At 44.1% G+C, this 16805-nt stretch overlaps 1 protein-coding gene across 2 annotated transcripts in view; it reads right to left on the bottom strand.

Moving 5' to 3' along the window:
- IPO9 (importin 9) overlaps positions 1–16252 on the bottom strand; it is a 46151-nt gene extending 29899 nt beyond the window's left edge. The window contains exons 1-2 of one of the 2 annotated variants that reach the window (XM_022561964.2): positions 16094–16252; positions 12306–12414 (exon numbers count right to left, since the gene is read on the bottom strand). In XM_022561964.2, coding sequence (XP_022417672.2) covers positions 12306–12414; positions 16094–16237 — 253 coding nt within the window. In that variant the 5' untranslated portion in view covers positions 16238–16252. Of the gene's footprint in view, positions 1–12305; positions 12415–16074 lie in introns of both variants that reach the window. The other variant, XM_022561963.3, reaches the window with a different exon arrangement.
- Positions 16253–16805: the final 553 nt, after the last annotated feature.

The following is a 16805-nucleotide window of genomic DNA, read 5'->3' on the forward strand; positions in this document are numbered from 1 at the left end:
ATAATCTTGAAAAAGCCCAGAACTGGAGGACTCACACAAATCTACAGCAATCAATACAGTGCGGTACTGACATAAAGACGGTCACACAGATCAATGGAATAGATCACTCAATGCGGAAAGAACAAGTCTTTTCAACAAATGGTGCTGGGACAACTGGATATCCATGTGCGAAAGGAGTAAGTTGGACCCTTACCTCACACCATAACAAAAATTAACTCAAAATGGGTCAAGGACCTAATAAGGCCTAAAACAATGAAACTCTTAGAAGAAAACATAGGACAAAAGCTTCGTGACATCATGACATTAGATTTGGCAATCATTTCTTGGATGTGATGCCAAAGGCACGGGTAACAAAAGAAAAACTAGGCTTCATGAAAATTAAAAAATGTTGTGCATCATAGGACACTATAACAGCATAAAAGCAGCTACCCACAGAACGGGAAAACTTGCAAATAGGTATGTAATAAGCCACTAACATCCAGTTATATAAAGAAATTCTACCACTCAACAACAACAAAATGACCCAATTAAATGATGAGCATAAGACTTGAACAGACATTTCTCCAAAGATTTATGAAGGCCAATAAGCACATGAAAAGATGCTCAACATCACTAATCATTAGGGAAATGAAAAGCAAAACTGAGGTACCACCTCACATACATTAGGATGGCTACCATCAAAAAAACAGAAAAGTGCCACTGGAGAGGCTGTGGAGAAACTGGAACCCTGTGCACTGCCAGTGAGAATGCAAAAGGGTACAGCGCTGTGGAGAACAGCACAGCGGTGGCTCCTTAAAGATTTTTAAATAGAATTACCATATGATCCAGCAAATTCCACTTACGGGTATATACCCGAAAGAAATGCAAGCACTGTCTTGAAGAGATATTTATTTGTATGCCATGTTCACAGCAGCATATTTCATAATAGCTAAAATGTGGAAGCAACCCAAGCGACCATCAACAGATGAATGGATAAGCAAAATGTGGTCTATATGTACAATGGAATATTACTCAGCCTTTAAAAGGAAGGAAATTCTCCAATAGGCTAAAACAACTGCTATAATGGATGAACCCTGAGGACAGTACACGAAGGGGAACAAGCCAGTCACAAAAAGACAAGTACGTACGTACCCACTTACATGAGGTACTTACAGTAGTGAAAATCATAAAGGCAGAGAGTAGAATGGTGACTGCCAGAGGCTGGGGGACGGGGAATTGGAAAGTTACTGTTTAACGAGTATAGAGTTTCAGCTTTACAGGAAGAAATGGGGATAGTTGGCAGTGAGGGCTGTACAACAATGTGAATGTATTTAATACCACTGAACTGTGCACTTCAAGAAGGTTAAGATGATAAATTTTATATTAAGTGTATTTTACCACAAGAAAAAAAGTTTGAATTTAGATCTAATTTATACTTGCAAAGGAGTAAATTATCAAATATATATTTGTGAAAAGAGGAAGCAGAATGTAAGGCCAAGAGCGCACCCTAACTTTCGCATCTTGCCTTCCAGGGCTGCGTGATCCAATATGGCAGCCATCAGCTACAAGTGGCTACTGAGGACCTGAAATGCGGCCTCCGAGAACTGACACGTGCTGGAAATGTAAGACATGCACCAGACTGCAAGCGCAGTATGAGACAAAATACTGTGGAATATTTTAGTAAAGTTTATATCGATTACATATTGAAATAATACACTGCATACATTTGGTTAAATGATTACAGTATTAAAAATGAATTTTACCTGTTTCTTTTTTACCCTTTAGCTACTAGATGATTAAAACGTTCATGTGACTCACATTCTTCCTACCGGACAGCACTTTTTTGAGAATGGACAGCAGCTTTCAGAGCTGCTTGGTCGTGGCAGGTGCACAGGTTACAACAGGCTCACCATCCGACTTGAGAGCCATGATCAGTGGGGTTAAAGCCTGGGCCCTGAGCTGCCGTGGCAATCCCTATCCAAATTCCAATGGCGCTTTCCACAGAAACAGAACAAACAATTCTAAAATCAGCATGGAACCACAAATGACCCAAACAGCCAAAGCAATCCTGAGAAAGAATAAAGTTAGAGGCATCACGCTCCCCGATTTTAAATTGTATTACAAAACTGTAGTAATCAAAACAGTGTGGTACTGGCATAGAAACAGACATACAGATCAATGGAAGAGAACAGAGAGCGTAAAAATAAACCCACACATACATGGTCAATTAATTTATGACAAAGGAGCCAAAAATATACAATGGGGAAAGGAGAGACCCTTCAACAAATGGTGCTGGGAAAACTGAACAGCCACATGCAAAAGAATGAAACCGGACCACTATCTCACACCATACACAAAAATCAATTCAAAATGGATTAAAGATTTGAATGTAAAAGACCTGAAATCATAAAACTGCTTGAAGGAACCATAGGCAGTAAGTTCCTTGACATTGGTTTTGGTGATTTTTTTTTCATTTGACACCAAGATTAAAGGCAACAAAAACAAAAACAAGTGGGGCTACATCAAACTAAAAAGCTCTGCACAACAAAGGAAACCATCAACCAAATACAAAAGCAACCTACCGAATGGGAGAACATATTTGCAAATCATGTATCTGTTAAGGGTTTAATATACAAAATATATGAAGAACTCATACAATTCAATAGCAAGTAAAACAGCTGGATTTTAAAATGGGCAGAGGACCTGAATATACACTGTTCTAAAGACCTAGAGATGGCCAACAGACACATGAAAAAGATGCTGAACAACACTATCAGGGAAATGCAAATCAAAATCACAATGAGATAAACTCACACCTGTCACAATGGCTATTATCAAAAAGATAAGCAATAAGGGGACTTCCCTGCAGGGGATAAGACAGGGGGTGCAGGTTCAATCCCTGGTCAGGGAACTAGATCCCACATGCATGCCATAACTAAGAGTTCGCATGCCACAACTAAGTAGCCCTGGAGCCACAACTAAGGAGCCTGCCTGCCACAACTAACACCCAGCACAACCAAATAAGTAAATAAATAAATATTTTTTTTTAAAAAAAGGATAAGCGATAACAAGTGTTGACAAGAATGTGGAGAAAAGGGAACCTTTGTGCATTGTTGGTGGAAATGCAAAATGGTGCAGCCACTATGGAAAACAGTATGGAGGTTCCCCTAAAAATTAAAAATAGAGCTACCATTTAAGGCAGCAATTCCACTTCTGGGTGTTTATCCAAAGAAAATGAAAACACTAACTCAAAAAGATATATGCACCTCATGTTCATCGCAGTACTATTTACAATAGCCAAGATGTGGAAACAACCCAAGCGTCCACCGATAGGTGAATGGATAAAGAATATGTACGTGGTATGTATGTATGTGAGTACAGATACACACACACACACACAAAATAGGATATTAGTCAACCATAAAGAAGAATGAAGTCTTGCCACTTACAACACTATGGATGGACCTTGAGGGCATTATGCTAAGTAAAGTGAGTCAGTCAGAGAAAGACAAATACCATATGATCTTACTTATATGTGGAATTTAAAACAAACAAACAAGCTCACAGACGCAGAGAACACACTGGTGGTTGCCAGAAGCTGGAGACGGGGGGTGGGCAAAATGGGTGAAGAGAGTCAAAAGGTATAAATTTCCAGTTATAAAATAAATAAGTCATGGGGAAGTAACGTGCAGCATGTCAACTACAGTTAATAATACCGTGTTGCATATCTGAAAAGTTGCTAAGACTAGATCTTAAAAGTTTTCAGCACAAGAAAAAAAAATCAGTTGTTGTCCGATTATTTTTATTGCCCGTCATGAGTACACTGTTTGGCTTTCTTATCGATGTAACTAAAGTTACTTTCCACGGTAAGTGCTAACTGTCATAACTAGATTCCACTGAAATACCATCCAAAGGGTATTTATGCAATACAAAAGCTTAATATCAGGAAAAAGTTGTTCCAGGCAATGTTCCATGTTCAAGGCTTATCCAGGTAAGCAGGTGAAAAACTACTGAAAATAATCTATGCCTATTTCTTTTTAAATGTTTTCCTTCATATTGTTCTCTTTTGTATTTGGGTTGTTCTATTTTTTTAATGTTATTTATTTATTTATTATTTATTTTTGGCTGTGTTGGGTCTTTGTTGCTGCGCGTGGGCTTTCTCTAGTTGCGGCGAGCGGGGGCTACTCTTTGTTGTGGTGCGAGGGCTTCTCATTGCAGTGGCTTCTCTTGTTGTGGAGCATGGGCTCTAGGCGCACAGGCTTCAGTAGTTGTGGCGTGTGGGCTCAGTAGTTGTGGCTCACGGGCTCCAGAGTGCAGGCTCAGTAGTTGTGGCGCACAGGCTTAGGAGCTCCGCGGCATGTGGGATCTTCCCGGACCAGGGCTCGAACCCGTGTCCCCTGCATTGGCAGGCGGATTCTTAACCACCGCGCCACCAGGGAAGCCCCATGCCTATTTTTTTAAATTAATTAATTAATTAATTAATTTTTGGCCGCGTTGGGTCTTCATTGCTGCACGCGGGCTTTCTCTAGTTGCGGCGAGGGAGCTACTCTTCACTGCAGTGCTGAGGCTTCTCATTGCGGTGGCTTCTCTTGTCGTGGAGCACGGGCTCTAAGCAGGCGGGCTTCAGTAGTTGTGGCACGTGGGCTCAGTAGTTATGGCTCATGGGCTCTAGAGCGCAGGCTCAGTAGTTGTGGTGCACGGGCTTAGTTGCTCCGTGGCACGTGGGATCTTCCCGGAACAGGGCTCAAACCCGTGTACCCTGCATTGGTAGGCGGATTCTTAACCACCGCGCCACCAGGGAAATCCCTATGCCTATTTTTTTTAATGTTTAACTTTGAAATAATTTTTAGACTTAAAGAAGTTTCCTCCAATGCGTGACAGTCCTATTCTTTCCTTGTCTTTTATGAAATAATTTTTAGACTTAAAGAAGTTTCCTCCAATGCCTGACAGTCCTATTCTTTCCTTGTCTTTTATGACCCGACCACTTTTGATAAGTAACGGACAGTATTTCGTAGAACACATCTTGATATTCATTCGACTGACGTCTCCTCATGATCAGATTGAGGTTATTCATTTTTGGCAAGAATATCAGGGAAGTGATGCTGTGTCCTTAGCGTATCATAATGTTGATAAATTTTCTTACTGGTAATGTTAACCATGACCACTTGGTAATGTGCGGTCTGCTGGATTTTCCACTGTAAAGGTACTGTCTTTCCCTTTACAAATGACAAAAATCTTCAGAGAGATACTTTGAGATTATGTTCATATCCTGTTTCTCTTCAAACACTCACTGATTGATTTTAGCACCCATGTGTGGATCCTGCCTGCAACAATTATTACTGTGTTGTTTGTCCTGTGGTGCTTTTGTATTTCTTATTCTCTTTACACTTACTAATTACTTGCAATTCTTTTGTAAGGAAGCACTGTCCTGTCTCCTTTATTTATTTCGACCCGTGTGGACTCATGCTTATTCATTTCACTCCATGAATTTTAACCCAACATTCTCATTATTTGTTCTGTTGTTCAGCTGTTCCACTGTGACCACCAGCACACCTTCTTGCAGGCCTTTCCACATGCTCCCATCGTTTTTCAAGCCCTTCCTTACATTCTGTTATCACAGGATATTCTAGGCTCACCTTGTATTTTCTCTGCCTAAACCCTGGAATCAACTTTTCCTCCAAGGAGCCCTGGTGCTTTTTAGTGGAGAATGCTATTTAGAGATCAAGATCTGGGCGCTAGGTGTGCTCACTGCTTCTGGGATGTCACTGCTCCTAGGCCCTCTCAGAGAACAGCACTACGGCACACATGTATGCATACTAACGCATGCTTACACATACATCTGTCCGTCCATCCGCCTGCCAATCCATCCATCTATCTACTGATAACTCAAATGCCAATCCAATATCTCAAGGTTCACTCTGCTTGTCCTCCTTATTTGTAATGCTTTCTCTGATAGTGGTAAATCTGGCTCTCATTATCTACAATAAAATTACTTATTTGTTCAATCTTAGTATACACAGAAACTATTTACAGAACTATTAACACTTGTGGAAAACAGATATATTAACTGGAGTATAATTTTTGTGTACAGTCCTTTTTGAGTTGAGTCTTACAATATACAGTCAAAATACTATTTTCCAGGGACTTCCCTGGTGGTGCAGTGGTTAAGGATCCGCCTGCCAATGCAGGGTACACGGGTTCGAGCCCTGGTCCAGGAAGATCCCACATCCGTGGAGCAACTAAGCCCATGCATCATAACTACTGAGCCTGCACGTCGCAACTACTGAAGCCCACGCACCTAGAGCCCGTGCTCTGCAACAAGAGAAGCCACCGCAATGAGAAGCCCAGGCACCGCAATGAAGAGTAGCCCCTGTTCACAACTAGAGAAAGCCCGTGAGCAGTAACGAAGACCCAACGCAGCCAAAGATGAATAAAATTTAAAAAACAAAAAACCAAAATACTGTTTTCCAAAGTTACTTAGGTTAGTTCTTTCCTCCCACAACACCTAGTAGTAGTTACACTGTTCATCTGTAATACAGTTAGGTTCATGTGTTACTAATTGTACCCTTCCATTGTTTGATTTTAATTATTTACTTATTTGGGGAGGTATGTAAAACTTTATTATGATTCTCAGAGTTAAAGCTACACAAGAAGGCATATGCTCCCTCCTCATCCCTAACAACTTCCTTCCATCCTCTCCCCAGCCTCTCCACATAGATAACCAATCAGTTTCTGGTTTATCTTTTCGGTATTTCTTTTGCATAAACAAGCAGATACATGTGTATTTTCTTGTATCCTCTTGTTTACATGAAAAGTAGTATATTATACTCTTTCGCACTTTGCTTTCTTTCAGTTAACATTATAATCTGGAAACCGTTCCAAAACAGTTCCTCAAGATTCCTTATTCTTTTTTTACGGCTGCATAATATACCACTGTATGGATACACATACTTTTCTCAGCCATCTTCCTACATATGGGCAGTTAGACTGCTTCCAATTATTTTGCTTTTATAAACAATGTTGCAGTAAATAATAGTGTGCAGCATGTATTTTTATATTGTTAAATGTGTATCTTCAGGGTAGATTCCCAGAACTGGGACTGCTGGGTCAAAAGTAAGTGCATTTGTAGTGTTGTCAGGTGTGGCCAAATTTCCCACCAGAAGGACTGCACCAATGTGCATTCCCACTAGCACTGTTAAGGAGTGTTTCTCCAGGACTTCCCTGGTGGCACAGTGGTTAAGAATCTGCCTGCCAATGCAGGGGACAGGGGTTCGAGCCCTGGTCCGGGAAGATCCCACATGCCGCGGAGCAACTAAGCCTGTGCACCACAACTACTGAGCCTGTGCTCTAGAGCCTGCAAGCCACAGCTACTGAGCCCACATGCCACAACTACTGAAGCCTGCACGCCTAGAGCCGATACTCTGCGACAAAGAGAAGCCACCACAATGAGAAGCCCGCGTACCGCAATGAAGAGTAGCCCTGGCTCACTGCAACTAAAGAAAGCCCGCGCGCAGCAACGAAGACCCAACGCAGCCAAAAATAAATAAATAAATAAGTTAAAAAAAAAAAAAGTGTTTCTCTACAACCTCACCAACAGAACGTGCTTTAAAATTTTTGCTAGTCTGATAGAGGAGAAATCATATCTTTATGTTGTTTAATTTGTATTTCTCTAAATCATGAGGGACTTTAAACTATTTGTGTGTGTTTGAGTGCCTTTTTAATGACACTTAGGAGGAGGGGTGAGTTCTCTGTCTATGCCCCACCCCCTCATTTTTCTATTGAGGTTTTTGTCCTTTGTTTCTCAATTTTTAAGAGTTCTTTATATATTAAGGATATTATCCTTTTGTCTGTGGTACATGCTGTGAAACTTTCTCTCACTTTGTCAGCTGTCTTCTGACTTAAAAAATTTCATCTCTATTTATTTCTTCTGAGCTTGTTTTGAGATCCAAGTTTCTACTGTATAATTTCCCTTCTCCCTCAGGAACTCCTGTTCACATCTCTTGCAGGGCAGGTCTGCTAGTAATGAAGTCCCTCAATTTTTGTTTGTCTGAGAAAGTCTTAATGCTTCAGTTTTGAAGGCTGATTTCAGTGGATACAGAATTCTAGGTGGTAACATTTTTCTATCCTCACTTGAGATATCTCACTCCACTCTTCTCTCGCTTATATGGCTTCTGAAGAGCGGTCCAATGTAATTGTTAATTAATTAATTAATTAATTAATTATTTTGCGGTACGCGGGCCTCTCACTGTTGTGGCCTCTCCCGTTGCGGAGCACAGGCTCTGGACGCGCAGGCTCAGCGGCCATGGCTCACGGGCCCAGCCGCTCCGCGGCATGTGGGATCCTCCCTGACCGGGGCACGAAGCCGTGTCCCCTGCATCGGCAGGCGGAGTCTCAACCACTGCGCCACCAGGGAAGCCCAATTGTTAATTCTTGTTCCTCTATGGGTAAGGCACTATTTTCCTCTGACTCCTTTTAAGATATTCTCTTTGTCTTTGGTCTTCTGCAGTTTGAATATGATAGGCCTAGGTATAATTTTGTTTTGTTGGTACTGACTTTTTATATGGTGTTTTTTGTCATGAAAATTAAAATTTTAATGTAGTCAAATTTATCAATCTTTTACTGCCTCTGGATTTTGAGTCATAGTTAGAAAGCCTTTCTTTATGCCAAGGATAAAGAAAAATTCACCCATACTTTCTTCTAAAACTTTTATGGTTTCATGTTTTAATTACTTAGATCCCTAATTATGTGAAGCTAATTTTTTGTCTGGTGTGAGGTACTGACCTAATTCCAAACGGCCGCCCAACTGTCCCAGCGCCTTTATTAAAAGGTCCAGCTTCACCCCAATGATCTGAGATGCCACCTTTATCAATACTACATTTCCATAGTTACTTGTGTCTACTTCTGGACTTTCTTTTTTATTCCACAGTTCTATTCGCCTGTTTGCGTGCCAGTGCCACACTGCTTATTTTAATTATAGAGGCTTTACATAATGTTTTAATGTCTGGTAGAACTAGTCCCTCCTCACAGTTTTCCTTTTTTGGTGTTTTTGGAGCTATTTCTTCCAAGCTTATGTTTCTATGAACTTCAGAATCAACCTTTCTCACTCATCTAGAATGCTGAGCTGTGCTATCCAAGGACAGCGCACACCTTTCCATTTCATGTCTGCTTTTAAGGCTTTTAGGAATGTTTAAAAAGTTTCCCCTAATAGGTTTTTGCACGTTTCCTGTTAATTTTATTCCTAAGTATTTAATCTTTTTGTTGCTATTGTAAAGGGTTTTTTAAAAAACACCATTATATTCTCTAACCTTTTACTGTTTGTGTATATGAAGGCTATTGGTTTTTATATTTTAATTTTTTGTATTTTTAATTTACGCTACCTTACTGAATTCTTAGATTCTTAACTCTTTCTTATTACACCCTAATTTTAAGCTTCAGTTACTGATACAACCTTACGGCACCTATTATTTCACTCGGGAAAGGAGAATTTTCGCAAGACCACCGAAAAAGCCGCCACATTCTTTCTAAAGCATTTATTAAGTGATTAAATCACAAGCAAACACTTCACACCTGCAGAATTACCTCTAAAGATGGTGAAATCCATTCTAATTCTTAGGGTTAATCTGGCGACTTCAGCCTCTGGTAAGTCTAAAAACCCCATTTTTAACAGAATAAACAGTAGGTGCCTACAACCCAAAGGTATGGGAATCAACTTTCCAAATGGACTAAAACACAGATGAGTCAGACATAACTTAGGAAGATCTCTTGGATACCAACCAATGTTCAAGTTTAATGGAAAAAAGCACTCTAAAATGCATGTGTGGGGTCTTCCCTGGCGGTCCAGTGGTTAAGACTCCGAGCTTCCACTGCAGGGGGCATGGGTTCGATCCCTTGTCAGGGAACTAAAATCCCAGCATGTCGTGGCCAAAAAAAAAGAAAAAAGCGCGAGAGAGAAAGAGCACTTGTAGCGCTCTGTAAGGCTCCCAGACTTCCTCTGACTTCAGATACTTGGTGTGACAGTGGATGCTAACTTTATGGCCCTAAGTCTGCTAAGAACGTCACTGTCTACCCAGGTTTAGCTCCCTGGATACTGTCAACCAATTCTGGCGAGCCTGTATGAGGTCCTTCAGAATGACTATAAACATATTCACAAATTATCCAGGCCACGCAGTATTTTCCTTTACAGCACTGTTTCAATAATTTTTGCATGGACCACTCTGATATGCATTTTTAATGTTCCTGCCAAGAGAACAATTTCTGGATCATCACTACAGGGACAAAGTAATGAGATCAAGATAAACAAAATCTTTAATCATAAGGTGTGAAAAAGACACTGAGGTGTAAAAGAGGACTTTTTTTGAGGAGGGCTTGAAACACGAGTGGAGACTATAAAGCTTAAACTAATCTGAATAATTTCCTCCCAGTAAGCACAGATGGCTGCCGTCGGGTTCGCGCCGAGGCTCACAGAAGGGGAAGGGAGAAGGAAGCAGGCCTTCTCCGTCAGTGCACACTCCCACCGACCAGAAGGGCCATTGCGGCAGGAAGACCAGGCAAACTCTACACAGGGGTCCTTTCTCACCCACCTGAGGACCCCGAGTTCGCGCTTTCTGAAGAAAAGCTTAGCGTGAACACACGCTTTCCGTCCGAGCGCCGGGAGTGCTCGCACTCTGCTGAGGGTCGTGACAACTGGGAGCCCTTCATTCTGTAACATAATCTTTAAATTCCTCTTGTCCAGGGACCTATCAGAGATCACACCCCAATTTCCACCAAGCGCCGTGCGTCACGCATCACTGAGACTGTAAAAGATCCACGTGGGAGCCCAGGAACCTAAGTCAGCCAGGGGACTCATACGCACAACAAGCACTATAGAACGGATTTTCTCTGAAAGTTTATTTCCTCCACGTACGAAAGCAGAAGCTCGAAAAACATGATTCTCTGTTCAAAAGCTTTAATGGGAAAGAAAATCTTCAAAGAGTATCATCTAAAGACAAATTTTTCAAACAGAATAGATTTTCTTCCCTACAGGCTCCCAGAGTTTCAAAAACAGTGACACGATCAACTCTGGTTTGGAAACCCCCCAAATTCAAAGACAAAGAGCTCATGTGCATTAGGTTACAGGGAGATAGGAGGGAAAATATCAATTATTATTTTATTTAACCTAATTTAGTCTGTCTAGACCATATACCCATTAGAAATACAGGATATCAGTCTCCATAAAAGAGTTTCATATCATAAAATCTAATTTTATTTTTAGTTAGTTTAATTTACTTAAAAGCTATATGAAGCATCACTGACAGGACGTGACACTGGTGGTGTGCAGGTGATGAACTCTGTGCTCTCTAAAACTGACAGGATGAAAAGCCAGAAAAAACCCTCAATTTCTCTGACTTACTTTAACTCTGATCAACACCACTGCCTTATCCACTGACGACTTCTGTGAAGTAGGAAAACTCCTATTTACAGATATTCACTTAACAGAGATCATACAGTATTCTTTGATGAAGTATAACTAAGTATATCCATAAAGAAAAAAGTCCTTATATTTTAGTGTGTGTTGGGGGATTTCCAGTTTTTCTGAAATTAACATAATTTCTTTAGAAAGCATTAGAAAGAACAGCTGAATAACTTACTTTGGGATGATTAAGGCAGGGAAAATACAAGAGACACAGACAGACAGAGCTGTTTTATTCTGTCTTGCTTGAAAAGGACCAATTACAGATTAAACTAAGATTCAATCTATGAAGTTAGGCCAAAGGGGGACATTCTCAAGTGGGCTGTATGAAGTTAGCTTTCTAAAGCCATTTTCGTTAAGAAATTTAATTTCTCTAGTTCCCTTTCCCAAGGTGAATAAGGACAGACCTGTTGGGTTAACCTGGGTTTGTACCCTGACTCTAAGTGGTTCTGGATTAACCTTTAATCCAACCCAAAATGGTAGCCTCTGACTTCCTAAGGAATCTTTTGCTCTCTCTCCTTAATCATTCTCTAGCCTTTTAGTCTCTGCCGCCCTCTCTGGTTTTCCTCGCTCCTCTTTCTCTCATTTCACCCCACTTGGCAAAAACACGATCCTTCTATAACTTGGCTGAGAAGGGAAGATCCAAAGGAGAGCATGGAGGAGAAAGGATAAGCTGAGAAACACATGCTCCTGGTCTTAAGGGTCGACTGGAGACATGAGGCTTGGACAGTCAGGAAGGCTCCTACGAGGAAGAACTGGGGACAGGGACTGTCTGGGAAGGAGGGAGTTCTGAGGAGAGCTCTGGAGAAGTCCCCCTTTCTCACAGGGTTTTTCACAAAACCACAGCTGAAAGGAAAAAGAAAACTGCACCACTGGCCTTTTTCCGAGCGTGGCCGCCTTCCGCTCGGCTCAGTGCCCGCCACACGCCCAGGAGTGCATCTGGATCCTGGAGGGCTCCCTTCGCAGGTGACAGTGCTTACGCTACACTGGAAGAGAGCCAGAAAAGCGCCCATGAGAACCAGAAAGCGAACTTCCACCAGCAGGATCATCTCTCTAGGCACCTAAGATGGGGAATCAACACAGATATCTCGGCAGCGTTGGATGTCAGGAAAAGCGAGGGAGAGATAATGCCCCCTCCCCAGCTCAATATAATGGTGGTGGGAGGAAAGAAAAAAATGTATCTTCTGTGACACATCTGCTGGGAGCAAGACAGAAGAGACTAAGTCAAGGCCAAATGTCTTCATTTCTAACAGACACAAGAAGTAACTAAAAGAAGAAAGTGACCTGGGGCCTAAATCTAGTCATATAAGAACGGCTCTGCTACACTGGCTGGCCTGGAGAATTAAAGCTTCAGAATGAAAGCAACACCTTCCACCGCTCAGGTGAGGCTGCTCGTAGAGGACAGTAAACAGAGAAGAAAGAAAAGCAAATAACTTCGCTCTAAGACGTAAAAAAAGTCAAGCATAAATACACCAAAAAAAGAGAGCTGACATTGTCAAAAGTCACGATCTCGTAATAAGTCACACGAAAAAGAGCTCATAAAGCTGAGGAGAGAACATTAGACTTTGACGTAAGAGACCTTTGGCAGTTCACAAACTTTCCTTCTCTTTAATTACTGTGTTCATAAGATGCTTGATATGATCCCACCTAGTAAACAAAGTGGAATTAGAAGAATGCTCTAACAGATCAAAAAGACTAATTCTTACTTTACTGAGGTAGAGCTAAATTCCTACAAACCCTGTTGATAAAACTCAAACTCTCAGTCTTCCTAAGGAAACAAAAGGGTACCAATGATCTGCTGGAATACTGTATAGCAGAGGAACCTCCAACTTTCAAGTAATAAGCTTCTCAGTTCAGGATGTGGGTGCTGTCTGAAGAAGGTGGCTAGTGGCACCATCTCCTCTGCCACTGAGCCCTGTGAAATAAGCTTTCACTAGTCAGAAAGGTTTGCTGGGTTTCCCTCAGATTCCAAGTGACTAGGGAAAACAGCAAGCACAGGGACTTACGAAGACCATCCCAGGAGAGCAGGCTGGTGGGCGCAGCCTATCTTCACCCTTTCAAAATTAGCCCACTATACAAGTCAGGTGGGTCTCTGACATACACACCGTTTCTTGGCTTAAGAGGACAGGTTCCCATTCTGGGAAACATGGTAACTGATAATAGGCAAGTTATTTCCCGGAAAATACCAGCTGGCAGGCTGAATGACCTGGATGTACTTTGGGCTCCAGCACCTCAATTTTCTAAGATAACTGCTTCTTAAAATCTCCTCTACTCCAGAATCTGGTCAGAGCATGGCCACCTCTCTTATCTGTCCACTTAACAGAGAGTTGACAGCTGACCTGTGCCTTTCCCCCCAAATTAAATTAGAAATTGTTCCCTTTGTCAAAGGGAATTAGATGGGTTAATCTTCAGGATCAGTTGGGACCAGCCTCCCACGTGAGGCAATAATAAGGCTCCTAAAGACAGTGTGGCTATTTGAGGGGACAGAGAGACTAGACACAACCAGATCTGGTTGTCGTCCAATCTTGGGCCTCTTGGAACCAAAAAAGGATTGAAAGAACACACATAATAATAGACACCAACTCCCAGATCCCCCATCAACTCCAAGTTTTAAGGAAATGTGCTTCCTAGGACCAGAAAGCAAGGTTTCTTCTACTAGGAGAAAACTAAAACATGAAGCAGCTCCAAAGGCGTGGAAAAGATTCATTCACTTGCAGGAACGGCTGCTCGCCTAGGCCTGCAGGGTGTTCTAACAGTGGGAGCAATGCCCTGCGCGCGTCCTCAGGACAGACTGCTGGCTAAAGCCGGGCTGGGAAGGCACGTACTTTGCTTTCATTAAAGGAAAAGAAACTGGTCGCGCAAAGGAAATGTGTGACATTCAGACTGAAGAGAAGACAGGAGGTACTCTGGACCCCACAGCTAAAAACAACTTGTGAAAGGCCACAAGAAGAGGAAAGGAGAGAAGCAAGGTACTGTATCTGAGAAACGGATCACCATCCGCCATCTCAAAAAGAGGTTACTGAAAGGGGTGGATTTCTATAGTTTTTCAATAAACAAAAGAAATTAGACTATTTAAAAACACAAACAACCCCCAAAGGGTCCAAAGTACCACATTCAACTCCACAGACTTGATTCAACCTTGCACATCACATCCCAAACCTGAGTCACATGCCTTCCTACTGGGTCACCAACAGCAGGCTGCTGTGTCAAAGCCTCTCCACAGCTCGCAGCACACTGGTAACAGGTTCCCGGTAACTTATGGGGCGTGTGTGGGGGTGTGTGTGTCTGTGTGTGAGAGGGAGAGAGAGAATCTATTCCCATCAGTGGCCTAGATCAAATGCAAAATTCTGCACTTCTGTTTAATTTCTTATTTTGAGACCCAAAAAGATGAAGTAGGAGAGCAGAACTTCAAGAAGATCTCAAGAAGATGACAACTGACTTTGCCTAGATGAGACCATGGTGTTGGCTAGAGTCGAAGGGATCAGAGCCCAATCGGAGCTGCTGCTGGACAGTTCAAACACGAGTGAAGGTTCACCTTTTGTAGGAAAGCAGCAGACCTATGCCTGGGGCACCGGGAACCCTGGGTGTCACTCAGGGAAGGTACCGGACCTTCAACTTTATTCAAGTAGCAACTTGAATGTGATGAGGTTCCTTTGCTCTGTCACCCTTTCTCCTTCACACGCAAGGGAGGCAGACACGTTAGCGTGAACAAAGGAATTTCACCTAGTAGGCTGTTAATAACTCCTACAGGTCAATCTGTGCACAGCTCCTCTTATAGGATCTGACATTTCACAAGACAATGACAATTACAACTGGGCCTTCAAAATGGTCCTTAACCTGCTAGATCCCAAATCTCAACGTATTTCCAATAGAGATAATTTAGTTCTTCAAGAGCTCTCTCATGCTGCGGGAGAATATAAAATTAAATTTAAGTGAGCTTTGTCTTAAGTTCTTTTCAGTAAAAACCCTCAGTCCATAGGCGGGCCAACTCCTACGGACACGCTGAGAGGTGGTGGGACCGTCCTGCTGAGCTGGAGGAGTCCGCAGGTTTGGAGTTCTGCCAGCGAAGCCCCGACAGGCCAGACGTATTCCTGACATAAACCCCGAGCGGATTTCCCTCCTCCTGTTTCAGGATCTAATGCTCTTCGGAGCGTGGCTGCCCCGGGCCTGGAGAAAGGCCCGCTCGGCAGGAACTGAAGGACAACCTCAAGCCAACGGCTTGTTTTCTCCTCCATCACTTTCAAGCTTCCAATAGGAGGAGGGGGACAAAGACACAAAGACAAAGGACGATCGGCTCCTCCGAACAGTGCCGGCCGCTCCGAAAACCGGCGGGGACGCGGCGGGGAGGGGAGGCGGCCGCACAGGCATGACTGATTCCCGGGGAAACATGTGGAGGCCCCGCCAGGCCCCCAGCTGACAGCCGCGCCCAGGCCCACCGTCCGGCGGAGAACGCGCCCCCGCCCCAGCCCCCGCCCCCACTCCGGCCTCGCGCTCCGGCCCGGTGCCCCCGGCCCCGCGCTCCGCCCGGCCGGGACCCAGCGGCCCCAGGCCTCCCCGGCCCCCCCGGGCCCAGCCTCCGGCCGAAGCGCGGCCAGTGGTCAGCGCGGCCCAGACCCACCGCCCTCGCAACGGCCCGCCTCACTCACCCTCCGTCACCTCCAGCACCTTAATCTGCTCCTCGGCGGCCGCCCGCACCTCCTGCACCGGGGACAGGATCCCGGTGAGCGTGTCCACCAACGCCTCCTTCAGCCCCTGGGCCACCGGCCCCGGCAGTCCGGAGGCCGCACCAGCTGCCGCCGCCGCCGCCATCTTGCTCCGCGCCGCGCGCCAGCCCCGCGGCCCAACCCGCCGCCGCCGGACGGCTCCTGCGCGCGGCCAATCCGCGACGCCGCGCCTGCGCACTGGCCGGGCAAGCGCGCGGGGGCGGGGCCGAGGCCCGAGCCTCCGGAGACAGCTCCACCTGCCGCGGGAACGAGAACTGCACCGTCTCCGCAGGAACCTGGCCGGGGGGCCAGGCGGTGGGGTTTCTCCTGCGGCTTAACGGCGGCTGAGCAGCCTTGCCGGGAGCGCAGCTCGTGACCTGTGACTCCACATGCACCGGTTCTTCACGCGTAAGATACTAAGTCAAGAGAGGGTGGGATGGGGAAGGGTGGACGAGGATTTAAGGAGAGGGTCGGAATTAGCTCCTCTTTCAAACCAACCGCTTTTGCCCCGAAACAAGTGAGAGTCTTCATCTCTTAGCCTCAGGAATCCAAAGGTCGGGGGAAGGAATCTGCGTCGACTGGGCAGTGGGGAGTCCATTGGTTTTTCAGGTGGATGAACCCAACCTCAAGGTTGGACCGTGGCTGGCCAGGAGAGAGCAGCGTGGGAAAGGGAA

This window comes from Delphinapterus leucas, chromosome 1, assembly GCF_059928025.1.
Source record: "Delphinapterus leucas isolate spDelLeu-1000000601 "Yukka" chromosome 1, BTC_Dleu_Yukka2, whole genome shotgun sequence".
Taxonomy (NCBI): Eukaryota; Metazoa; Chordata; class Mammalia; order Artiodactyla; family Monodontidae; genus Delphinapterus; species Delphinapterus leucas.